The 27012-nt window shown below is 34.7% G+C and overlaps 2 protein-coding genes and 1 long non-coding RNA gene across 4 annotated transcripts; 2 read left to right on the forward strand and 1 right to left on the reverse strand.

The window, feature by feature from the left end:
• Window positions 1-104: 104 nt before the first annotated feature.
• LOC131800897 (uncharacterized) lies at window positions 105-25868 on the reverse strand. The gene is made up of 3 exons (XR_009341620.1): window positions 25737-25868; window positions 25508-25676; window positions 105-170 (listed from the first exon to the last, which is right to left on the reverse strand). It is a non-coding gene; the product is annotated as an uncharacterized LOC131800897 (long non-coding RNA).
• On the forward strand, window positions 7206-15516 carry LOC131800896 (sodium-independent sulfate anion transporter-like). Its single transcript, XM_059118759.1, has 5 exons — window positions 7206-7771; window positions 12514-13300; window positions 14208-14510; window positions 14742-14887; window positions 14947-15516. The coding sequence occupies exons 1-5, from the start codon at window positions 7424-7426 to the stop codon at window positions 15394-15396; spliced, it is 2034 nt and encodes a 677-aa protein (XP_058974742.1). The 5' UTR covers window positions 7206-7423; the 3' UTR covers window positions 15397-15516.
• LOC101898664 (sodium-independent sulfate anion transporter) lies at window positions 20597-26148 on the forward strand. Of its 2 annotated transcripts, none has more exons than XM_005183778.4 (5): window positions 20597-20998; window positions 24269-25058; window positions 25193-25495; window positions 25557-25702; window positions 25766-26148. In XM_005183778.4, the coding sequence occupies exons 1-5, from the start codon at window positions 20660-20662 to the stop codon at window positions 26138-26140; spliced, it is 1953 nt and encodes a 650-aa protein (XP_005183835.1). In that variant the 5' UTR covers window positions 20597-20659; the 3' UTR covers window positions 26141-26148. The 2 variants fall into 2 exon arrangements, with proteins under 2 accessions (XP_005183835.1, XP_058974744.1); XM_059118761.1 differs by having other exon boundaries at window positions 20868-20998; window positions 24283-25058.
• The last annotated feature ends 864 nt before the right edge of the window (window positions 26149-27012 follow it).

Consider the following 27012-nt stretch of genomic DNA (forward strand, 5'->3'; position numbering starts at 1 on the left):
TTTGAATCCTCATCTTTACACTTATTTTTTTATTTTTTGTCTAAATCTTTATTAAATCTAATTGTAAGAAATACAAATTCCTTTTAGGATAAAAAATACAATTTCTCTGCACGACTTCTCTGTGGCAGCTTCAGCTTTAAAATGGAAAATTGATTCCCCTGCAACAGCAACTGAAATTAAAAATTGGAAACAATATTGCATTACTATTTTATATTTGCTAACAAAATAATGAAAAAACATATTACAATAAAATTTTAAAAAATGTCACTTATAGTTTTACAACCTTAATTCGACGTACTCGGTCGAAGTTTTACACAACACAAGTAAAATACAGGGTGAGATGAAAAAACTGCAACCAACTTCAGACTGCTGTCATTTCTAAGACACAGCTGTTAAAATTACAAAAGCATTTTGGTGAGAATTTTCCAGAAAAAAAGTTATTTGTGATGGAATTCAAGTGTGATAGAGTGATTTCTTTGTTGGAAAACCACAAGTGGCTATCGTTAGATCACTCCAGCATTTTAATGTGAATAAATCTTTTGTGTCTCGTACCATCGCTCGTTACTGTGATACTGGTGGCGTAGCCCGACGTCCGGGAAGTACACGGAAGAAAAGAGCAACATCAGCAGAAATGGTTCGAAAAGTAAAGAAGCGACTTAATCGAAACCCGCGTCGCAGTGGCCGAAATATGGCTCGTGAGCTGAACATATCGCAATATTCCATTTGGCAAATATTGAAAAATGAGCTCGGGGTAAAGCCATTGAAATTCCAAAAAGTGCAAGAACTTACATCGCAACAGAAAGAAAATAGACTCTAAAGAGTTGCTTCGCTTGGCCGAAAGTGGTAAACTGCCGAATTTGGTTTTCTCCGATGAGTAAACATTGGTTGTCCATGATGATGATCTTGTTTACTTGCCAAAGAGGTCAGCTGAAACTGTGCACTTTCGGTTGGTCACCAGAACACAAGCGCCGGCCATGGTGATGGTGTGGGCCGCCATAACAGCCGAATGTCGCTCTCCGCACGTATTAATCGACCGTGGCATCGGAATAAATGCCGAATATTATCGCGAAAATATTAAAGCCTTGGGCACGCAAACATTTTGGCCGCAGACCTTGGACATTCTAACAGGACTCAGCACCATAGCACTCAACACGCGCCAACCAAGAATGATTAAAAAATGAGGTTCCTCGCCTAATCTCCAGCGCACAATGGCCACCAAAATCTCCGGTCGATCACTTCAAGCAAGCGCTTCGCCGGGAATGGACCAAAATAGAGAGCAACATTCGTGTGACATTGGCCGTTTGAAGGCTATAATTCGTGCCAAATGTGACCAATTCGAACAAATCTAAACTTATTTTAAAATTTGATGCTATTTCCTATATTTTTTACTTTCATTCAACAAAATTAAAAAAAAATGTAAAAATTATGGCGTATGACTTTGAAGTTTTTTTTTTTTTTATCGCACCTTGTAACCCCTTCATTTTGGTGCAAAAATCGCAAAATTACCCCCATTTTGGCGTGTGCGAATATAGTTTCCATCCTGAGTGTTATTAGGCTGCTTTACGACCAAAAGGGTTTTGGGCGGACAAATTAGATAATGTCTGCAGATTTGAGGGTGACGGATACAAAAAAAAACTACAAAAGAAAGCCATTAACAAGCATCACTTATTGTCATGCTGACGCGGTCACAGAGGAAGTAGCAGAAGCCCGTCACAGAAAGGAACTCCTAATAATTCGAAACGATGGGCTTTCCTGTCTTAGCCCCAATTTTAATTCGTTAACACATGTTATTTTTAATTTTAAAAATATTTCTGAGTTTCATAGAAATTATACGATATTTTTTGGCCAACACTGTTTATTCGTAATTAATTGTGACATTTATTCGTTTCATTTTAAAAACAGCGCTGCTTCATAACGTCATTATTAATATAAATGTTATTTGCTATGCCAAGAACCCCTTATAACAGTTCAACAATTGAAATTCTTTAGATATATTTCAAATCAAACAAATTAATTTATAATTTGTTCTAATTAACTTATTTGATTTGTAAATAGATTCAAGGTGCAAACGTCTTCGAAAGAGACAAACAAGTTAACGTGATATTTGGGAAATACAGAGCTTACAAATGAAAATTAGAAATATTCGTTTCTTTTTTCGATTTGAACAATATTGCCTTGACAGAACATCTGTTAAATGATTTCATGATGTTGTCGAAAAAATATGGCACATATAACATGTGAAACGCTTCTTTACTACATTTGTGGTTCCTTCTTCAAAATCGACTGGGTATCCGACTTAAAGAAAAAGACCAGTAAGCAAAGGCTATAGTCGGCCGGGGCCGACCATGTGATACCCTACAACACTACAATATGTTAGAAGCCCGTTTATGTCCAAATCCATTTTGGGAGATTTCGCTTTTGAAATTTGCCCAATATTTACCGTCGTGCTTATAGTTGTTATGGTTCATTTTACAGCTAAATATAATCCAATGGTCATCCAAAATGCTAGAACTCTCTTCTCAGGCGTGGCGATTGGCTTGAATGGTGTGATCAGGAATTATTTTCTGTTTTTGATTCATTTGAAGCCCCTCGTTATCTCCAAGTTTAGACTCATCTATAGATTTGCTTATCTACGATATTTGGCTATATTCGTCAACGAATTCAACATAAAAAGCCAAAAATCGCCTTTTGTTTATTTTGGATTTCGTCTGTAAGTTATTTTCAGCGTTTCGGTAGAATGGAAATGTTGGTATTTTTTCACAAAAAAATAGTAGTTGTCCGTTCTACCCACTGTCCTAAACTCTAACTCCACGCGAGATTTTGTGTCCTTTGGTTTTTCTTTCAGTCCCTAAATAAATTGCGGAGCTCTTTGAAAACAATAGAGCTAGCCCTTCTGAGCCTAACCCCACCCTTATGAAATGTTTCGTGAGGATCGGACGATAATAGCAGTATATATATATAAAAACCCCAGCCTGTGTTGTAAGGTGAAAAACATTTTACTAAATATACACTTAAATTTTATAAGTCAAATTGAAAAAATCGCAAGCGATAAAAAATATGAAAAAATAAAAAAATATCACAAAATATTAAAAAATCTAAATTAACATCACTATTGGCATCTTTTTATGCGATTTTCTTTAGATTTTATACTTTTATGAAAAGAGGGCATTCTGAATTTACAAAATTTTGTCAACATCGGTCCAGCCATTCTTCAGATATAACTGTATTCCTTTCGGGGAAAAAGGCATGCGTTGGCATTTTTGAAAATTGATAATAAATTCTCCAGAATTCCTCTGAAAATAGGAACCTACGTTGGCCCTTTGTGTCCGATATAATAAATAGCGATATTGTTTTACTCTTTCTCACTCCTAAATGGTTACTTTTCATAAAAATGTTTACCAAGCAAAAGTGATTTGAAAATGCATTTCTGGGCATGTCATTGTCTGGCACCAAGCAACAGGTGGCTTCCAACAGATTTTTAACATAATACGAATTTCAAGCAGATATATTAAAATACTACTGCATCATAATTTGGATATCTCAAATGAAATAAATGAATGACTCAAAAAAAAGTTCTCTTTAATCTGGCAAATAAGTATTATATACACATAATACATCCATTTCATAAGGCAACTATTTTTTAGGGTGTGTTAAATTATGTTATCTCATTTGCATCAGCAAAAGAAATTAAAATCAAATCCATAACAATAACATTTGTCGTCATCAAATGTTTGGGATTCTTGATAAGAGAGAGGAAGCTTCTTCTATCAAAAAATTTCCTTAAGAGCTGTGGAATTTTCCTATAAGAAATGGAAAATTCCATAAAAAAGATTTCGGCTATCATGAAATGTTAAACAATAAAGGAAATCCAAAAATATGGTCCTTCCAATCCCCTATTCCTTCCGTTTACATATATGAGCTGTAAAATTTTTCCCTTGACAATGAAATATACATCCATACAAACAAATTTTAAAGATATATCGAATGCCATTGTCACTCTCTGAGTACAAAGTCCCTATCAGAAAAGTAAAAAAAAAAAAGAAAATAAACAACTTCAGATGGTAAAATAATTTATGTCAATAAACCGCTTCAATAGAGTTGTTATGTGGAACATTTTATTTATATTAATGTCATAGATTTGGGGAAACTTGAATCTATTTTTTTTAAGATGTATTGGTTTCATGATTTTGTGCAATATTGTGAAATTCCGACCATGCATTGGTTTTCAAAAAAAGATGGAAGCAGAAGACTAACGGCGCCCTTATTTTTTTCTAGTTCCGTACCATGTTGATGGATATTTTTACGATCGATTTATCATTTAGTGTAGTCCAATATAAAGCTACCAACGATTTTAGGTAGATATATTTCAAAGGGCTTACCTTGATTTGCGGATATTTTCGTAGGAGAACTATGTATATTCTAAAGACATTCTCATAGAAAAAATGTGGGTAAATTAATAGATGATTGATAGATCTTTTCATAGAAAATCTGACGAAAATCTACTAAAAGTTCTGTATAATTGTTCATAGAATAACTTAGATTTTCTCATAGAAGATCTATAAATCTTCTCAGAAAAGATCCTTATCGAAAAATGTAGATCTTCTCATAAAAGAGCTTTAGATCTTCTCATAGAAGATCTCTAGATCTTCTCATACAAGATCTCTAGATCTTCTCATACAAGATCTCTAGATCTTCTCCTAGAAGATCTATAAGATCTTCTCATAGAAGATCTCTAGATCTTCTCATAGAAGATCTCTAGATCTTCTCATAGAAGATCTCTAGATCTTCTCATAGAAGATCTCTAGATCTTCTCATAGAAGATCTCTAGATCTTCTCATAGAAGATCTCTAGATCTTCTCATAGAAGATCTCTAGATCTTCTCATAGAAGATCTCTAGATCTTCTCATAGAAGATCTCTAGATCTTCTCATAGAAGATCTCTAGATCTTCTCATAGAAGATCTCTAGATCTTCTCATAGAAGATCTCTAGATATTCTCATAGAAGATCTCTAGATATTCTCATAGAAGATCTCTAGATATTCTCATAGAAGATCTCTAGATCTTCTCACAGAAGATCTCTAGATCTTTTCATAGAAGATCTCTAGATCTTTTCATAGAAGATCTCTAGATCGTCTCATAGGAGATCTCTAGATCTTCTCATAAAAGAGCTTTAGATCTTCTCATAGAAGATCTCTAGATCTTTTCATAGAAGATCTGTAGATCTTCTCATAGAATATCTCTAGATCTTCTGATAGAAGATCTCTAGATCTTCTCATAGAAGATCTCTAGATCTTCTCAAAGAAGATCTCTAGATCTTCTCATAGAATATCTCTAGATCTTCTCATAGAAGATCTCTAGATATTCTCATAGAATATCTCTAGATCTTCTCATAAAAGAGCTTTAGATTTTCTCATAGAAGATCTCTAGATCTTCTCATAGAAGATCTCCAGATCTTCTCATAGAAGATCTCTAGATCATCTCATAGAAGATCTCTAGATCATCTCATAGAAGATCTCTAGATCATCTCATAGAAGATCTCCAGATCTTCTCATAGAAGAGAAGCAGATCTATAGAAGTTCTCTAGATCTTCTCATAGAAGTTCTCTGGATCTTCTCATAGAAGTTCTCTAGATCTTCTCATAGAAGATCTCTAGATCTTCTCATAGAAGATCTCTAGATCTTCTCATAGAAGTCTCTAGATCTTCTCATAGAAGATCAGATCTCTAGATCTTCTCATAGAAGATCTCTAGATCTTCTCATAGAAGATCTCTAGATCTTCTCATAGAAGATCTCTAGATCTTCTCATAGAAGATCTCTAGATCTTCTCATAGAAGATCTCTAGATCTTCTCATAGAAGATCTCTAGATCTTCTCATAGAAGATCTCTAGATCTTCTCATAGAAGATCTCTAGATCTTCTCATAGAAGATCTCTAGATCTTCTCATAGAAGATCTCTAGATCTTCTCATAGAAGATCTCTAGATCTTCTCATAGAAGATCTCTAGATCTTCTCGTAGAAGATCTCTAGATCTTCTCGTAGAAGATCTCTAGATTTTCTCATAGAAGATCTCTAGATCTTTTCATAGAAGATCTCTAGATCTTTTCATAGAAGATCCATAGATCTTCTCATAGAAGATCCCTAGATCTTCTCATAGAAGATCCCTAGATCTTCTCACAGAAGATCTGTAGATCTTCTCATAGGAGATCTGTAGATTTTCTTATAGGAGATCTGTAGATCTTCTCATAGGAGATCTGTAGATCTTCTCATAGGAGATCTGTAGATCTTCTCACAGGAGATCTGTAGATCTTCTAATGGGAGATCTGTAGATCATCTCATAGAATATCATTGAAATCTTCAGGTCTTCTCATTGAAATTTGTGGATCTTCTCTTTAAAGATTTTCGCATGGAAAATCTTTGATTTTCCTTGATCTTGAGGTTTTATCATAGAAGATCTCTGGATCTTTCCACAAATCTTCTCATATATCTGTGGAAAATTGTTGTCAATTTACGAAATATATTCGGATCAGTCTAAATTGTGCGGGTCTGTCAAATCCATGGTAAGGACGGATTATAAAAAAAAGTTTTCACAGGTCTGAATATTCCAAACTTTATAGACAGGAAAGTATATTTAGAAAAAAATCAAACCGGTCTGAGTGGAAAATTTGGTAGAAAATGTTAAATCCCATGAGAAAAGCAATGAAAATTTTCCATAGCTCGTGGAAAACTACTGACCGTTACTCAACGTACTCATGTACTGACAACATGTGTGGAAAAAACAAAAATATAACACTTCACATAAACACATTCGTGTTGACAAGGTATTTGAAGATTTGAGTTGACGAAAAATTCGACAATCTGACAAATCTGGCTATAATTAATCCAACAAACAACGGATTGGCGCTGGGCCAGAATAGATTTATTTGTAAATAAATATACAAAATATGATATTATAACATATCTATCTTGCAAGGCATCTACACACATTCATTTGTACGTACATACCGATGAACATATGTTAACAAAAAGTTATCTTAAGTAAATACGCAAAAAACGTTAGCATGTCAAATAAGTTCACTTTTTTTTTTTTTTTTTTTTTGCACCACCACCCCATTTAAAAGATCTGTTCGGAAATTAAGTTATCACCCGAATAGTATCGCTGCTAGCTGCTACCACCGCATGCCTGCCCTGGTAAACAGAACGCGACAGAAGTGTGTCTGTCAACGAAAGATCTGATCTTGTTTGCATCAAAAGTCATAAACACCAGATTCGATTCAAACAGATATCGCGCGGAGTTTGCAAAGTGTGGACGTGCAATTACGCGAAAGTAATCGAAAGTATTTTTGAGATAAATGGTCGTCAGAAATAAAAAATAAAATAAATATTTAAGATTTAAATAATCTCTTAAGTCGCGCTTAAGATTTTCAAAATGTCTTCGCTGGAGACTCAAACAGAATTTCACAAAAAATCGGAAACAATGACACCAAATGATGTTCAATTTCGCGGTTCCACAGATTTTGTTCTAATTACGGATCATCGCACCTCCCAGTATCGCAGCGAAGAACAGCTGCTAACACAGTCCGAAGAGGAGGAAAAATCGTGTATGAGAAAAATTTTTCGCAAGAAAATCCTTTATAAACGTCTGCCGATATTGCAATGGTTACCCAAATATACGGTGGCAGATGCAATTGGTGATTTGATAGCGGGTATAACAGTTGGTCTAACTGTCATACCCCAGGGTTTAGCCTATTCTAGTGTAGCTGGTCTACCCACACAGGTTAGTAAATCATTGTCTCTGCAACGTTAGATATTCAAGTGACGTAAAATTATTGCGATTGGTAGCGAATACATCTCGCAAATGTGTTGACGCCGTGAATGGGTCCCATGATCTTGTTAGATAAAATAATTTAAATGAAATTGCTGCCTGTGTAAATCTAGACAAAATAAATAAACGATATCTTCAGTGTTATAACTATTCCAAGAACGTGCCAGATGAAAATAAACAATTTTGATTTAAATTATTTTATGAATTTTGATAAGTGTCCAAGTAGTGAGCAGTTACACCAATTACAACGATGGGTGAATGACAATTGTGGAATTTTATGGGGAGTTTTAAGAGTCCCATTGTCTTAAAAAGTCTCAAATTTCAAAATTTTCACCAACACAAGATCTGATTTGAAGAACGAAAAGAGCGGACCACTCCTTACAACGGGTCAAAATTCTGAATAACCATGACGAAATGAGCAATCTCACGAAATTGTAAAAGGAGGTGGGGTTAGGGTCAGAATAGAAGCCCATTGTTTTTGGAGATGATCGCAAATGGACCAAAAACTAAAAAAGTTGATTTTGCTGTTGGTCTACAGTCCACAATTATAAACCAATCGACGCGGAGTTTGGCATGGAGTTAGAGTTTAGGGCTGGGCAGAGGCCTACCAATATGGACAATCATCGGACAATATTTAGTTGGTAAAATAAACCATAACATTTATGTTAAAAAATACGAACATTTCCACTAAGCCGCTAATATTTTTAATGACCACTGCAATGATGTCAAGAACAGCTGGACTGATATTCACAATTCTCATCAATTCAGAATGGTCTCTTGCAAAAATTAATAAAAACTAAAGAAATCGTGTAAAAAATATGATAAAAAAGTTTTTTTATTTTTTATCGCATACGATTTTTTCAAATTTACTTACAATTTTGAGTTGTAAGTTTTCTAAAGTTTTTCTATACCCCCAAACATTGTGTTGAGGGTATTATATAAAGGTCGCAATTGTCGTCCGATCCTCACGAATTTCTGCATGGGGGTAGGGCTTGGGTCAGAATTAAAGCCTATTGTGTTTGAAGGTGTACATTTAGTGGTTCCAATGGGTCAAAAAATTAAAATTTTCCTGATTTTGCAGTTGCTGTACAGGTCACAATTGAAAACCAATCGACACGGAATTTTGGATGAGAAAAAAGGAGAAGTGTAGCATTTTGGATGACCTTCGGATTATATTTAGCTGAAAATGGACCACAACTTTCGTTTGAAATTGTTTTGAATACTTAACAACCAAAGGAGTGCGTAAATATTGGAGAAATTTCATCATTTCAAAAACGAGATCTTCCAAAATGGATTTGGACATAAGGGGGCTTCCAACATATTGTAGTGTTGTAGGGTATTACATGGTCGGCCGCGCAAGTCTATAGCCTTTGATTACTTGCTTTAATTAGAATTATTCCATTCATTCAAAAGAATCCACTTGTAATTCGAATTACTAAATTAGAAATTTTACAAAAAAAGATATATATATTACAAATTTGGAAGACAAATATAAAATATAACAAAAAATGATGTTGAAACTGGATATCTTGAAAAGTGTCACACTTTGAACAAGAAAATTCATTACATATCTGATAAATTTCACACGAAGACTAACTACTTGCACATCGACTTATTTGTTGTCAATAAATTCCTATTTGTTACTGTAGATGTTTTGCAGTTTTATTTGGAATAATACATTGATCAAATGAAAATATTTGGCCATTTTGTACTCAATCTTACTATAAATTTGACAAACGAGTATAATGCTTCGAATTGAGCCAAATGCCGCTTAAAAATGTTTATTAGCCATAGACAACAACGTAATATACAGTCACAATTTTCAAGATATACATCTATCCACCAAGAAAAATTTTAAGTCGTAAATATTTAATTATAAAAATACTTCAATTTGCATTTGTTGAAATACAAGTGATATGTATTCATTTCATGGACCTGCAAATATACAGATCCTTACTTGGTTTTCTGTAAATCGAATGCCAATAACATTACTTGAACATTTTTTAAAGTACATATGAAAACTAATTAAACCTAAGAAAATTCTCAAAATTTCGGTGGCAATGCTGTGAATTGCTTGCTGTCCCAGCTGTATTTTATATCAAATATTTGACAACCGTAATTACAAGCGGAAGTCAGTCTCATTTGTCATTTTTTTTAATTTTTTCTACATTATCATGTGATATATAAAAGCAGCATATGTATTGGAATTATGTGGATTGTTATAAAATTATTAATTAAAATTAAAAAATGACGCTCGCGATAAAAGTTAGTAAAATTTTGTAACAAAACATGAAGAGGAACAAACATATAAATCATTTCTGTTAACACTTTCTTGGATTTTTTCAGAATGCCCTGCTGGTTGCGTTTCAGCCACTGGTTTCAACAATTGGTGGTAAATTGACAATTTGAGGTTCCCTACAAACAACAAAACTCATTGAAGACAAAATCAGTTTTTACAAAATGTCACTATAACCTGCTGTTATAGTCAAAATCTTCATTAATTCTTAATTTTTTTGGTGAATGTGTAAAAACAAGAGATATTCAAGATCAAACTTCAATGTAGGGATCGGAACAAAAGAAATTAGTATACATTATATGTACCATAAACATTTTGTAATTGAATCGAATAGTCGTATATTCAGTATCACATTACGATCATTGGGAATTGAGAGTGATATTTAGGACCTCAAAATTTTGTGAGAGAATTAGTTTAAGTCTAAGAATTTGAGATTACCCAATCTGGTTGGGGACATTCATTGCGAATTAATTCATTCGTCTTTGTTTTTAATGGCTCTCATTAACCGTGGATCAAACAGTGGGCAATGTACACGTCGTGCAATAATTTTTCAGAATGTCCGTGATTCTCAAACGCACAGTTTCTTGGATTATATTTTTTTCTTTTAGAGATTTTTTACTTTTACAGATTGTTCCTAAGGGTTTTCATATGCTCTTTCAGATAAATTAATACATTTTGATTAAAATAAAAAAGTAATATTTAAAAAGTATTTTTAATTTACTAGAAATGTGGTCAGTTTGTTCAAGAACAAATCTGAAACAATAATATTTCCAAAAGCTATAATTGCTCAGATATACCCCCTTTGTGGGGGAGGTACCGGAAGGAATGGTCCGATCTCTACCGTCTTTATAACAGTTATTCAACATATATTCTGATGTGCCATGTATAAATGGAATCGGATGTTAATTTCGCGTTTTATGAGCTTCATGGATATTCAAAATTTCGTCCTATTTTGGGGGAGGTACCAGAAGGAGTGGACCGATATATTCAATCTTACAACTCGATCTTGTGTTAATAAAAATATTGTGATGTGTGTAATTTTAAAGGCAATCTGACTCTTACATCACAGTTTATTAGAGTTATAATTATTCAAAATTTTCACTCTTTTTGAGGGAACTTGCTGGAGTGTACCGATATTATCCATTTTTGCACCTGACCTAGAACTGATGCAATCATTAGGATTTTTAAAGTTGGAGCAAAATCGGATTACCGCTTCTCTTTCTGTGCAGAACATATATTTTTTGATATTTTCGATCTTTTGTGGGGGAGGTACCAGAAGGAGTGAACCGATATTGCCCATCTCCGTACTCGATCTAATTTGAAAAAAAATATTACGATGTACCAAGTTTGGATCAAATCGGATACTCCCTTCGAGAGTTATCGTGCGCACAAGCCAGACAGACGGACAACGCTAGATCGACTTCAAATATCCTGAAACGGATTTGCTCCAAAGAGACCTAGGGTCTGAAACTGTTATTTCGACTAGTCACGTTTTGACCGTATCAAATGATATATGCCCTCTCTAGGGTCTAAAATGGCTGAGGGTCTAAAAATCTATATCAGCACGCAAATATGGGTGCTTAGTTAGTATATGACTACCCCTGACTATTTTCTTGGAATTATATAATTATTTTACTTTACAAAATAACCTTATGGTATCACAAGTATATCCATGAAAAAATTATAATGCAAGGCAAAGTTTGCGGGTTATTGGTTGAAAACTGGGTCATGGCGGCCCAATTTATGGTATACTCCCTGTGAGGTAAAGCCCAATTTCAACTGTGTTATAAATATTTATAAAACAATTTAGAGTTAAACTCGTACTTCACTTAACTTAACTGTTAACTTCTCCTGCAATATATATTTTTAGAAGGATGATCTCAAAGAAAATAATATACTTCATTTAATTTCAAAATAAATTTCCAGAGAAATCTCTATTTCTGTATTAGATTAAGAAAATATTTTTAATGTTGTTGCACAAAATACGCAAAAATATTTCATATTCTTCAACACTTTTCTTTGGCCTTTTACGATTTCATGCATAAAAGTGAAATATAACTTCGTTTTCGCAAAAAAGTCAACATGGAAAATATTCTACACCAAATTTAATTATATGTTTTAGAAAAAACAACATTTTTTACATTCCTCCCTATATCCGTGCCTCCAGGTAGATATTTTTAATTGCAAATAGGCATATCGGGTCCCATTTACCAGATCCGATCAATTTTGTATTTTTAAGCCATCTTGTGTTTTTGGTAAGAGGATTTTTGTTGAGATAACCATTCGCCCATATACATAATTGTTCCAGTGTAGAAGGTACAAAAATTGGTTTATGGACTTGTTATATGGATTTTTTCCAAAATATTTTTTTAAAATTCCAATATTTTTTTTTTTTCAGTATGGTCTCTATGGTTCATTCATGGGATGCTTTGTTTACGTTATTCTGGGTACATGCAAAGATAGTACAGTCGGATCGACAGCTATTGCCTCACTGCTGACATATCAAGTTGCCAAAGGTGTGTGGCAAAGAGCAGTTCTGCTGGCCTTCATCACTGGTATTATGGAAATATGCATGGCCATTTTTCGTTTGGGTTTCTTGGTGGACTTTGTATCGGGCCCAGTGAGTGCAGGCTTCACAAGCGCAGTAGCTCTCATTGTCTCCACGTCTCAAGTCAAAAATATACTTGGAGTTAAAAGTGAAGGTGCCTCATTTCTCCAGCGTTGGATTAGTATGATAAACGATATTCACAATATCCATGTGAATGATGCCATTTTGGGTTGTAGCTGTGTCGTCATACTGATTTGCTTACGTTCGGTGGGCCGCATAAAATTGGGACCAAAGGAAACGAGTGAACTCAAATGGTATCACAGTTTAATGAATCGCATCTTTTGGTTTATGGGTGTGATGCGTAACGCTACATTGGTCATTACGTGTGCTGGCATCAGCATGTATTTAGAGTCGCAGGGTAAACATTATTTCCGCTTGACCGGACATGTACCCGAAGGTTTACCTATACCAGCGATACCACCTTTTTCAATTGAAGCCAAGCCTGGAAATGAAACAATGGGCATACCACCAGTGGCTGGAGAGAGTTTCTTTGAGATGATCAGTAATTTGGGCTATGGTTTGGTAATTGTTCCTATGATCGCCATGTTGGAGAACATATCCGTGTGCAAGGCGTTTGGTAAGTAATATAATAAATGCGATTAAATAACACTATGCTACACATAAAAGTAAAAAAGCTGAAAGCCTCCACCATTCGGAACGAATTTGGCAATTTTCAAAAAAATAAAATCCGTTAAAAATTCTTTTAAAATCTTAAAAATACCAAATGTAGCCGTCATATTAAGGTATAAACGATGACGTGGATCTACATAGACAACTTTTGTCAAAGGCTATTACAATATTCAAATACGAAATTTGAAATAAAAAATCGGTAAATAATGTAGCTAAAATCATCAGTATAGGGAGGTACTATTATTTGGGGGCTATACCAAAGTGTGGACCTGCCGTAATGCCAAATTCGAAACAATTCCGATGAATAATGTCGCTAAAATCATCAAAATGCTAAATATCGGGAGGTACCGTTATATGGGGGCTATACGAAGACGTGGACCTGCACAGACAATCTCCTCTCATATGCTGCAGTATCCATTACGAAGTTCAAATACCAAATTTGAAACAATTCCGGCGAATAATGTCGCAAAAATCATCAAAATACCGAATATCGGGAGGTACCGTTATATGGGAGCTGTACCAAAACGTGGACTTAAATGGCATATTTGTATTATATATATTTGAGTAAAAATGTATCAATCTACTTCATTTCGTTCGGAAGCTAGAGTGATTTTCACAGGACGGACATCGGCATAGAATTTTATGCAGATTAAGAATATACATAATTTGTGGAGTCTAAAATGTATATTTCGAGGTGTTACAAACGGAATGACAAAGTTATTATACCCTTCATACAATGGTGGAGGTTATAAAAATAATTAGAAATTATGAAAAAGAGCTGAATATAAATGTGTCGTAAATTCTGAAGATTTCAATTAAATACAAAAATTATAACAAATGTATTTATATTCCAGCCAAGGGCAAACCCATCGATGCCACCCAGGAGCTGTTCGCTATCGGTGTTGCCAATGTAGCCAATTCATTTTTCCAAGGTTATCGTGGCAATGGTGGACTTGCCCGCTCAGCTGTTAATAATGCCAGTGGCGTCAGGACGCCAATGGGCAATTTATATATTGGTCTTGTGGTCATGTTCGCCTTGGTCTATTTGACGAAATATTTCTATTACATTCCGTTGACGGTATTGGGCGCCATTATTATATCGGCGGTTATATTTCAATTGCAGTATCATGTTATAAAACCCATGTGGCGTAGTAAACGTAAGTATGAGCTATAAAATAAAGTATAAAATAATTACTTCCGTGCAGGCAAAATGTGTTGGAGGAAAATGATAAGCTAAGATATAACTGTCATAACTTATCTGCGCAAAAAGACAGTAGCTACTAACTATATCAAGATAGATGCGATAACCTACAACACATTACTGTAATCTTGAAATAAGTTTATTTTTAAAATCTGGGTCAATTTTAAAACATTTGATTTTAATACAGGTTCCGATTTAATACCCGGTGTGGTGGCCTTTATCACATGTTTGGTATTGCCCCTGGAAATTGGTATTTTAATAGCAATCGGTGTAAACATGCTATTCATTTTATATCACTCGGCCAGGCCTAAAGTCTCCTTGGAAACCATTGAAGTAAGATTTAAAATACCCTATTTTAGAAAGTTATTAACCCGATTCCATATTACTTTCAGACAATGGAAGGTTACAAATTCTTGAAATTAACACCTGATCGTTGTTTAATATTCCCCTCAGTGGAATTTGTACGCAATTTGGTATTGAAATCTGGCAATAAAACCAATTTGCCTGTGGTCTTGGATTGTACATATATTTATGGTGCCGACTTTACAGCAGCCAAAGTGATAGCTTCCATGGTCGAAGATTTCAAGGGTCGTGGCCAGAAATTAATTTTCTTCAATTTAAAACCAAGTGTGGTCCAGATTTTCGATGGTCTTAAATGTAAATTGGTTTTGTGCTACAATGCCGATAGTCTACTGGAAGAATTAAAGAAAACCGAAACACTATCGGTGGCTAAGGTAGACGGTGATGCACCACCACCATCGCTAACATTCAATGTGGGCAATGGAGATGATCAGAGTACAGCGAGTACGATAACATTAACCAAATATAAAACTAAATATTAGTAATGAACGAACCAAAATTATTGTTACTTTATTTTATAATTCTGTTAATTTATATGTAGCATTACTGTTATAAAATTAGAGCTGTAGTTGTAGAAATAAAAACATGATGATATTAATTGATATACTTACATCTCCATTTAATTTTGATGAGTGAAGAGAAGGTCGGTGAAGGCAACTCCAAAACAATCAAATTTTTTAGCCATAGACTTTAATTTGAGAGTTTGAAAACTAAATAATATAACATACATATCTTTTAAAAAGTATATACCAACTGTTTATAATAACCCCATGTGAGAGTAAATTTTAGTATTGTAAAGAGCTAAGCATAACAAAATTCAATGACGATTTAACAATGCCCCTCTGTTTGTCTGCCATTTTTATACCCTCCACCATACTATGGAGGGTATATTAATTTTGTCATTCCGTTTGTAACTCTTCGAAATATTCATGTCAGACCCAACAAAGTATATATATTCTTGATCAGCGTAAAATTCTAAGACTATTTAGCCATGTCCGTCTGTCTGTCTGTCTGTCCGTCTGTCTGTCTGTCTGTTGTAATCACGCTATCTTTCGAACAAATTAAGAGAGAAGGCTAAAATTTTGCACACATGTATATTTTGCCAGTAGGCAGGTTAAGTTCGTAAATGGGCCATGTAGGTCCAAGTTATCATATAGCCCCCATATAACTGTACCTCCCGATATTCAGTATTTTGATGATTTTAGCGACATTATTCACCGGAAATGTTTCAAATTTGGCATTTGAAGTTCGTAATGAATACTACAGCCTAAGATAGAAAATTATCTGTGCAGGTCCACGTCTTCATGTAGCCCCCATATAACGGTACCCCCCGATATTCGGTATTTTGATGATTTTAGCGACATTCTTTACCGAAATCGTTTCCAATTTGGCATTTTAAGTTCGTAATGAATACTACATCCTAAGTCAAAAAATGAGCCATGTAGGTCTACGTCTTCATATAGCCCCCATATGCCGTACCCCCCGATATTCGGTATTTTGTTGATTTTAGCGACATTATTTACCGGGATTGTTTCAAATTTGGCATGTGAAGTTCGTAATGGATACTTCAGCCAATGCCAGAAAATTATCTGTGCAGGTCCACGTCTTCGTGTAGCCCCCATATAACGGTACCCCCCGATATTCAGTATTTTGATGATTTTAGCGACATTCTTTACCGAAATCGTTTCCAATTTGGCATTTGAAGTTCGTAATGAATACTACATCCTAAGTCAAAAAATGAGCCATGTAGGTCTACGTCTTCATATAGCCCCCATATGCCGTACCCCCCGATATTCGGTATTTTGTTGATTTTAGCGACATTATTTACCGGGATTGTTTCAAATTTGACATGTGAAGTTCGTAATGTATACTTCAGCCCATGACAGAAAATTGTCTGCGCAGGTCCACGTCTTCGTATAGCCCCAATATAACGGTACCCCCATATTCGGTATTTTAATGATTTTAGCTAAATTATAAACTGATTTTTCTTCAAGTTTCGCATTTAAATATTGTAATAACTTATGAAAAAAGTTGCCTATGCAGGCCCATGTCGTCGTAGAAGAATTCTGTATTCTTAAGATTTTAACAGAATTTTTAACGGATTTTATTTTTTGGAAATTGCCAAATTTGTACCAAATGGTGGAGGGTATTAAAAGTTCGGCCCGGCCGAACTTACAGCTTTTTTACTTGTTTTTAAATCACTATTGATCGGTGGACCTGGGGACTGTTATATGGGGACTGTAGCAAAATATGTACTTATGTTTACATTTTCTACCCCCAAAATAGCCTAAATACACAATTTTAGCCAAATCGATTGGAAAATGTGTTCATGACCCTCGAAATAGGAACAATTAGGCGGGACTTTTATATGGGCGCTACTTCAAAACATGGACCTACATTTTAAAATTCTCTGTTTTCTACCCTCTTAGAAGGCATGATGCCAAATTAGGGCCAAATCAATTGAAAAATGCGGCCAAGACCCCGCAAATAGCTAATATCTGGAGATACCTTCATATGAGAGTTATATCAAAACACAAAATTAGTTCGAAAAATATAAAAAAAAAACTTGATATCAGGGTATACACTTATGTATGAGGCTATACCAAAATATTTGAGGCATTTTGTGTAAGGTTAGACCCTAAGAAAAGTTTGGCCTGAGAACCCAAAACCCTTATGTGATTTTGTTCTACTAACCGATACTATCCATATCGAATTTCCCAACCCCCAGGACTGACTGTTGCACAATGTAATTAATCGCTATTGCGTATATTCCCCCGTACAATGGTACATGCAATTTAAGTATCTTGAAGATTTCGAAAGAAATTTTGGCGGATATAAGTTTGATTGGGTTAAAAATTATGTAACACCTCGAAATATTGGTTTCCCACATAGGAAAGTATAAATGAATCTTCCTATCTCGCCGAGCTGAGTCGAGCTAGCTATGTATGTCCGCCCGTCTGGCCATGTCAATTCGTAATCACTGTACCGGTCGCAATTATGGCCCGATCTTCCTGAAATTTAGAATGGAGGTGGGGCTAGGGCCAGAAGGAGGTGATTTGAAGATGATCGCATGACATTTAGGGGCTGAAATGGACCAAAAACTGAAAATTTTCCTGATTTTGCAGGTCGCAATTATAGACCTATGGACGCGGAAGTTAGCAGTTAAATAAAAGTTAAATTTTCCATTAAGCCGCGAATATTTTTAATTCCGGCTAAATCACAAATAGACGAACAGGTCAATTCTGACCGTTACATAGATGCCGATAGTGTATGTGTATGTTCAAAGGAAGGGGATGTTAGCTAGAATGCTTATATCTTAAGAATGGCTGGACCGATTTTGTCAATTCAGAATGCCCTCTTGGCATAAAAGTATAAAATCTAAAAAATCGCATAAATTTATGCCAATAATGATGTTAATATAGATTTTGTAGTATTTTGTGTGTGTGTGTGTTTTTTTTTTTTTTTTTTGATTTTTTTATATTTTTTATCGCATGTGATTTTTTCAGTTTGACTTATAATAATGAAATGTACATTTTGAAATATTTTTTGGAGATACAGAGGGGCCTTTTGCTTTTGGAGATGATCGAAAAATATTTAGGGGTTCAAATGAACCAAAAACAGAAAAAATTTCTGATCACACAATTCAAGCCAATCGACACGCCTGAGAAGAGAGTTAAAGGGAGGAAAGAATTCTTGCATTTTGGATTATCATTGGATTATATTTAGCTGTAAAATGGATATGTTGGGAGCTATATCTATGTCCAAATCTCAACCGAACTCGATATAATTTGGCAAAGGTATTTCTGAGCTCTCTTAGATATCTGGTATCAAATAAATAGAATCCGTTAAAAATTCGGTTATAATCTGAAAAATATCGAATATAGGTAATAACCGTTACCGTTTGTAGTCCATACGAAGACTTGGACTCGCATAGGCAATTTTTTGTCACACAGTACACATTTCGAGGTGCACATCGAGGAAATCATAAAAATACCGAATATAGGTACCGTTATATGGGGGCTATACGAACTAAAATCATAAAAATGCCGAATATAGGAAGGTACGGTCAGATAGGGGCTATGCAAAGACCTGGACCTACATAGCCACTTTTCCGTTAGTACCAATTACGAACAATTATTACGAGATTTGAAACGATTTCGGTGAACAATGAAAAATCAAAATATAAAAATCATCAAAATACCGAATATAGGGAGGTACAGTTATATGGCGGTTTTAATTAAATGTGGACCTATAATTAAACGTGGACCCTTTGGGGGAGGTACCAGAAGGAGTGAATCGATATATCTTTACAACAGATCTCGTGTTGGTAGAAATATTGTGAAGTACGAAATTTGAAGGAAAGTAGAACTCTTATTTCACATTTTACAATAGTTATTATTATTCAAAATGTTGACCCGCTGTGGTCGAGGTATTAGAAGGAGTGGGCCGATATATTCCATCTTATTCAAAATGTTGACCTTTGCTGAAGAGGTACCAGGAGGTGTGTGCCGGCATATCCCATTTTCACACCCTATTTTGTAATGGTTAAAATATTGGTATGTGTGAAATTAAAAGATAACCTGATTTATGTTTCGCATTTAATGAGCGTTTTAGATATTCCAAATTTTGACCCTTTGTGGGAAAGGTATTCAAAAATGGGTCCGATATATCACATCTTCGTATCAGATCTTCTTTGGGTAGAAATATTGTAATTTCGCATTTTATGAGCTATAATCAAAATTTTGAACCTTTGCGGGGGAGGTACCAGAAGGAGTAATCCGATCATGTCCATTCTCGCACCCGATCTTGTTGTAATGCAAATATCACGCATTACAAATTTGAACAAAATAAGATTATCCGTTCCCTTCCTATGCGGTAAATTATTTTCTATGAAAATGTTGAACTTTTGTGGGGGTGGTACCAGAAGGAGTGGACCGATTTTGCCCATCTTTGAACTCGATCTAAGTTTGACAATAATATTACAATGTACTAAGTTTGGACTAAATCGGATACTTCCTTCGAGACTTGTCGTGCGTACCACCCAGACAGACGGACGCAAGGACGGACATTGCTAAAACGACTCCAAATGTCCTGAAACAGATTTGGTCGAAAGTCCGTTATTTCCACTAGGCAAATTTTGGCCGTATCAAATGATATATACTCTCTTTAGTCATACGGCTGAAGTTATAAAAATGTCTATGTGCGAAGAATCGCTGAATATATAGCATTAATATATATATGTGGAACAAAATAATTCAGAATCTTAATTTCAGGTATTGTAGCATAACATACTTCCGTAAAATTTCTCCCACTGTGTAGGCGCAAAAGCGGATTTCGCTTTAATAATTTCTGTCGAAAAATTCGCACCTATATTAAGAGATAATCAAATTTATTTGGAGCAATATTAAATAACTATCACCCGTAATGCATTGGGATGAAATATAACGATTTGGCGTCAAAATAAAACAAAAAAATATTCACCCATTTGCACGTTCGTAGAAATATTCCACAGCAATAACAGAAACAACTTGACAATACAACCGGTTAACATCCAATAATTTCTCTTTGAATATCCAAAACTTAAAAAAGACTATCCAGCTTTATTGTATTCTCAGTCTTAGTTTGAATTTCGTCGGGTTGATATGTGCCGGAGAAAAAGACTGGCGTTAAATTTTTAAATTTATTTTGCAATATTTTTGCCATTAAATATTTATTAGCAATAAAAAAAAACAAAAGCAACAAATCATGAATACCGGACGTCTAGATAATGCCATCGATTTCAACAATGTTATGATGACCGATCATCAAACCGTGCATCACAGCAGACAATCTCTGGCGGATTTCTCCAATTCCCCCCACAATGAATCACAGCGAGAACTTTTAACCAATTCTAAAGAGTGTCGCATGTTTCTAGACAAAGTTTTTAGCGGAAAGAATTTGAAACGTCACATGCCGATATTTCAGTGGCTACCGGTTTATAACAAAGCTGACTTTATCGGTGACTTAATAGCCGGTATAACAGTTTCGCTTGCTGCCATACCCTTGGCACTGGCCTTTGCCGGTATTGCGGGTCTACCAACAGAGGTAAATCAAACAAACAAACCAAGAATCGTTGATGGATTAGTGAGCACGCTTTCTTCACGAATTTATGTAAATTTTCTGTGAAGCCAAAACAAAATCGGACGCAGTAATTTGTGTATTTCCCCTAAAAGGGTCTTTAACATACACACATTGAATTGATATATTCAAACAAAAAGCGTGTTATGTGTTAAGTGATTTAAATACCCAACAATGTGGCGAATAAATAAACAAAAACAAAACTAGTTTTATGTTTATTTTGCAAAACTATTGAGCAGGGATTGGTATTTCAATAATAAGTGATGGTGAAATATGAAAATAATATGGAAGATATGCATGCCTTGGTGTCAAAGAGGATCTCTTAATAAACTGTCAAGTCATTGTTTTAAAAGTGTATTGGGATTAAGAACGTTTTGAAAAATAAAAGTTAAGGAATTTCCAGCAATATTTTATAAGCGAAACGTAGGAAATAATATAGTAATTAATTATAATTTTTAAAATATTTTATAAAGAATAACACCGCTTTGGGTTAAAAAATAAAAAAAAATTCTGCTATGATTTTCAAATTGCTGACCCTCTATGGACAGTCGTATTTTATAATAGTTTTGGTTATTAACAACTTTAACCCTTTGTGGCTGAGTTACCAGAAGGAATGGTCCGATATCCACCATGTTCATGACAGATTTTGTGTTGAAGATGAGGCAAGTCTGAATGGAATTGGATGTTAAGTTCGCGATCTATGAGCTTCGTGGACATTCAAAATTATGACCCTTTGTGGGGGAGGTACCAGAAGGAGTGGACGGATATGTCCCATCTTCACAACAGGTCTTGTGTTTATAGAAAAAGTGGGATGTGTGAAATATAAAGAGCACCTGATGCTTATTTCGCGTTTTATGGCCTTCATGGCTATTTAAAATGTTGATCCTTTGTAGGAGAGGTACCAGAAGGAATGGTGCGATCTCTTTCGCTCTTATGACAGATCCTGTGTTGATAGGAATATTCAGAAGTGCCAAGTATAAATGGAATCGGATGTTAATTTCGCGTTTTATGAGCTTACTGGATATTCAAAATTTAGACCTTTTGTGAGGGAGTTGCCAGAAGGATTGGTTTGATATATTCCATCTTAACAACAGATCTTGAATAAAATTATTGGGATGTGTGAAATTTGAAGACAAACGGACTCTTATATCACTTATTATAAGAGTTGTAATTATTCAAAATTGTCACCCTTTTGTGGGGGAGGTACTTGATGGAGTGGACTTTTTGTGCAGAAAATATATCTTTTGAAAATGTCGACCTTTTGTGGGGGAGGTACCAGAAGGAGTAGGCCGATATATTCCATCTTAACACCAGTCCTTGGGTTAATAAAAATATTATGATGTCTGAAATTTCAAGACAATCTGACTCTTACATCACATTTTAAAAGAGTTGTAATTATGATGTGTGAAATTTGAAGACAAACGGACTCTCAAATCACATTTTATATGATTTGTAATTATTCGAAATTTTAACCCTTTGTACTTGATGGAGTGGACCGATGTTTTTCATTTTCTCACCTGACCTAGAACTGACGTAAATTTTAGTATTTGCAAAGTTGGAGCAAAATCGGATTATCGTTTCTCTTTCTGTGTAAAAAAAAATATTTTTTGAAAATTTCCATCTTTTGTGGGGGAGGTACCAGAAGGAGTAGACCGATATTACCCATTTCCGAACTCGATCTAAGTTTGACAAAAATATTACGATGTACCAAGTATGGACCAAATCGGATACTCCCATCGAGAGTTATTGCCAGCTAGACGGACTGACAGACAGACATCGCTAAATCGACTCCAAATGTCCTGAAACGCATTTGGTCCAAATAGACGTAGGATCTAGAACCGTTATTTCGAATAGGCAAATGATATATACCCTTTGGTATATATAGAGAGGTATATACCAAATGATATATACCCTCTCTATCCATATGGCTGAGGGTTTAATAATATAGTGGAATATTTTGAATTGCCACGATCCCGTTTTTGCCAGATTTTGAAAAAAATCGAAAATATCCCTTTGGAGACTCGCTAGATAGTTAAAATTTCCTACCAAAATATTCCGAAGACACAATATACATAAAATCAACAGATTCCAATGAGTAATAATCCACGAATTCAAAAAAAATGGAAGAGGAAAGTTTCCCTACTCAGATTACTTTTCAAATTTAACCTACTTCCATAATCGACAAAAAACAAAAAAAAATTTCTTGCAATTATTCAAAGTAAAGGTGGGAATACATAAAGCGCTTATTTGGCTGGCTTAAGTCATAGGCTGGCTTCTTCGGAAATGAACAAAGGAGCCCAGGGGCAAAATCGAACTAGGTCAACCTAAAACTCCTCTGTTCCTCTACGAAGAAGCCAGCCAAATAAGCGCATTATGTATTCTCACCTTAATGCGATGACAGATTACGCATTGCGCATTGTCAATCATATTTTCAATGAGTCAAAAAGCGCTTTCCCATTCCTCATTAATAGACGTTTTCTTCTCATGTCAAAAGGATATAGACAGGAAACCCGAGAAAATACAAGCAAATGACCAGTTATAAATAATAAAAAATATCAATAAATAATTTTCTAGATCATGTGAACTTTCAAAGAAAGGTTATTTAGGGTCAAATTAATGACAAACTTAATATATCATCCATTCAACGATGCTAATCATTTTATATAAATATATATATTACAGCGTTACCAAAAATTCGACGTTGCGTATACAAATATTCAACTTCCCCACTATGGTAAAATGTTTTATACGTCCGCCTTACCCAAATATGGCAGGTCCATATCTATAAATCTATCCACTAATAAAGTTTGTAAAAATTGATTATTTTCCGACTTCACGTTCACTCCAATTTATTATTTGTTTCTATTTTCAACACGCAAACAAATGGAATTTTTCAATTGTCAATGTTCAAATTGTTCAACTTGGAAATTTCGTACGCCCGATGTATTGGACATCTTACATATAAATAAATGTGTTTTACTTGTGTGGTGAATAACGTCGAATTGTTGTCGATTATAAAAAATGTATTTATTTTTAATTTCAAATTAAATGGAATTTAACTTTTAATTCAAGGTCTTTTTTCTTAATGACAGTTGGTATTTTTCAGTTACAGTTCACCCTAGACTATGACAGCAGGCATTTTTTCTCCATATGTTACAATTTTTAATATGTTGATATGATACCCTTTTACAATTCTTCCTCTTCGAATCATATCAAAATTTATTATACAAAATTTAGTTTGCTCTTTACAGTTCCTTTATGGGCAACATCATCTATACGATTTTTGGATCATGCAAAGACAACATTGTTGGATCAACAGCCATAGCATCGTTGCTGACACTACAAGTATGCCACGGTAATTGGCAAAAATCGATACTGTTTACCCTACTCTCAGGACTTATAGAACTTATTATGGGCTTGACTCGCATGGGCTTTATTATTGATTTTGTTTCGGGTCCAGTAAATGCGGGATTTACCAGTGCCGTGGCTCTCATAATATTCACATCACAAATCAAGAATATTTTGGTGGTTAAAGCCAATGGAAATTCATTTCTACAAAATTGGATATCTATCATTAAGGATATACATAACTTTCGTACCAGTGATACCATATTGGGTATTGGAAGCATCATAGTGCTGGTAATATTGAGATATATTGGAAATATCAAACTGAAGGCAAAAGAAAATGGCGATCTCTCGAGAATACAAAAAATTGGCAATACTATATTTTGGTTTTTGGGTGTATCGCGTAATGCTCTCTTGGTATTTGTTACCGCCACCATTGTGGGTTATTTGGAACATATGGGAAAAAGTTATGTCCAATTGACTGGTTATATTCCATCGGGATTTCCACCAGTAGAATTTCCCGCTTTGTCAATTGTGAATGGCAATGGTAGTTATGTTAGTGAAACTGAACTGGAGGAAAATACGCAAAGCTTTTGGATGTTGTTACAGGAATTCGGAAGTGGTTTAGTGGTTATACCATTGATATCGTTATTGGAAACAATTGCCGTTTGTCGGACATTTGGTAAGTTAGCAAAACGACCACATTTATTTATTTATTTATACGTGCATTTTTATATACGTATGTATTTATCTATTGAAACAATAATTTATTTATGTTTTATTCGTTTTGTATAATTATTATTTTTCTGTATTTAGCCAATGGAAAACCTGTGGATACAAATCAGGAATTAATTACTTTAGGATTGGCAAACATAACCAATTCGTTTGTAAGGGGCTATCGTATCAATGGAGGCTTGGCCCGAGGTTCGGTAAATACAGCCAGTGGTGGAAGAACCCAATTTGTGAATGTCTATGTCAGCGTTATCGTTATACTAGCCTTACTATACTTGGCCGAATATTTCTATTATATACCAAAGGCAACATTAGCAGCCATAATCATAGCAGCTGTATTGTTTCAATTACAATATCAAACTATAAAACCAATGTGGCGTAGCAAAAGTAAGTACTTACCAATTATATTCCGAATTGCATGTAATTCAATGGATTTTATATCTTCTAGAATCTGATCTTTTCATTGGTCTACTGGCTTTTGCGGCATGTTTGGTGGGTCCCTTGAGTGTTGGTGTGTTTGTTGCAATCGCCATCAATATTTTGTATATTTTATACCAATCGGCCAGACCTGAAATAAATGTGGATTTGGTTAAGGTACTACCCTTTCAAAATCTCAAAATTTACATACCTTAATAATTATTTAATTTTCCATTGCAGACATCTTCGGGCAAACAGTTTTTGAAAATCACCCCCGATCGTTGTTTAATATTTCCCTCCGTGGAATTTGTACGCAACAAAATTGTAAAATCGGGTCAAAAATACACAATTCCCGTGGTTTTCGATTGCACTTTCATCTATGCTGCCGATTTCACCACCGCCAAGGCAATTGAATTAATAATTCAAGACTTTAATTCGAGAAATCAAAAATTGATATTTTTCAATTTACGCCCTCGCCTCCTGAAGGTGTTTAAAACGTTGAAATCGCCATTTATAATGTGTTACTCGTTGAATTGTATTGAAAAACTGTTGGACGATCAATCGAATGGAACGTTTGCGAATGGTGTTAGCGTTCATGAAGTCACCGAACTGTAAAGGTATATGGGTAAAAACTCAACATGTGTGCCTAAAAGTATGCTATAGTATTAGTAAATTATTAGTTAAGTCAAGAAGCTCTCAGCGAAACGCTTAACAGTTATGTACATTGTGAAATATTTATTTAAATAAATAACATTAATGTTAAATGTTATAAATGGGTATTATTATTATACCCTCCACCATTCTATGGAAGGTATATTAGCATTGTTATTCCATTTGTAACTCCTCGAAATACTCATAATAGACCCTACAAAGTTATATTCAGCGTAAAACTCTAAGACGATATCGCTATGTCTGTCTGTCTGTTGTAGTCACGCTATCTTTCGAACAAATGGAAATAGAAGGCTAAACTTTTGCATACATGCATAGTTTACCAGTAGGCAGGTTAAGTTCGTAAATGGACCATGTCGGTCCACGGTTTCGTATAGCCCCCATATAACGGTACCTCCCGATATTCGATATTTTAATGATTTTAGCAACATTATTTACAGGAATCGTTTCAAATTTCGTGTTTGGAGATATTAATAGGTACTTCAACCTATGACAAAAATTGTATTCACGTCTTCGTATAGGCCCCATATAACGGTACCTCCCGATAGTCGGTATTTTGATGATTTCAGCAATATTATTCACCGATATCGTTTCAAATTTCGTATAGGAAGATTTAATAGGTACAACAACCTATGGCAAAAAATTTCATATGCTTTTTACCTGTTCGTATTTCGTATTTGGAATATTGTAATAGTCACGTCATGATTGATTTTAATGTAAAAATGGAAGTATAATCAGGAGTTGGATTTCTTAAACGGACGAGGACCTAGACATTGACGCTGACGCTGACGAAGACCACGGAAACGAGGGCCCACTGG

The sequence above is a fragment of the Musca domestica genome, unplaced genomic scaffold, assembly GCF_030504385.1.
Source record: "Musca domestica strain aabys unplaced genomic scaffold, Musca_domestica.polishedcontigs.V.1.1 130, whole genome shotgun sequence".
Lineage (NCBI taxonomy): Eukaryota > Metazoa > Arthropoda > Insecta > Diptera > Muscidae > Musca > Musca domestica.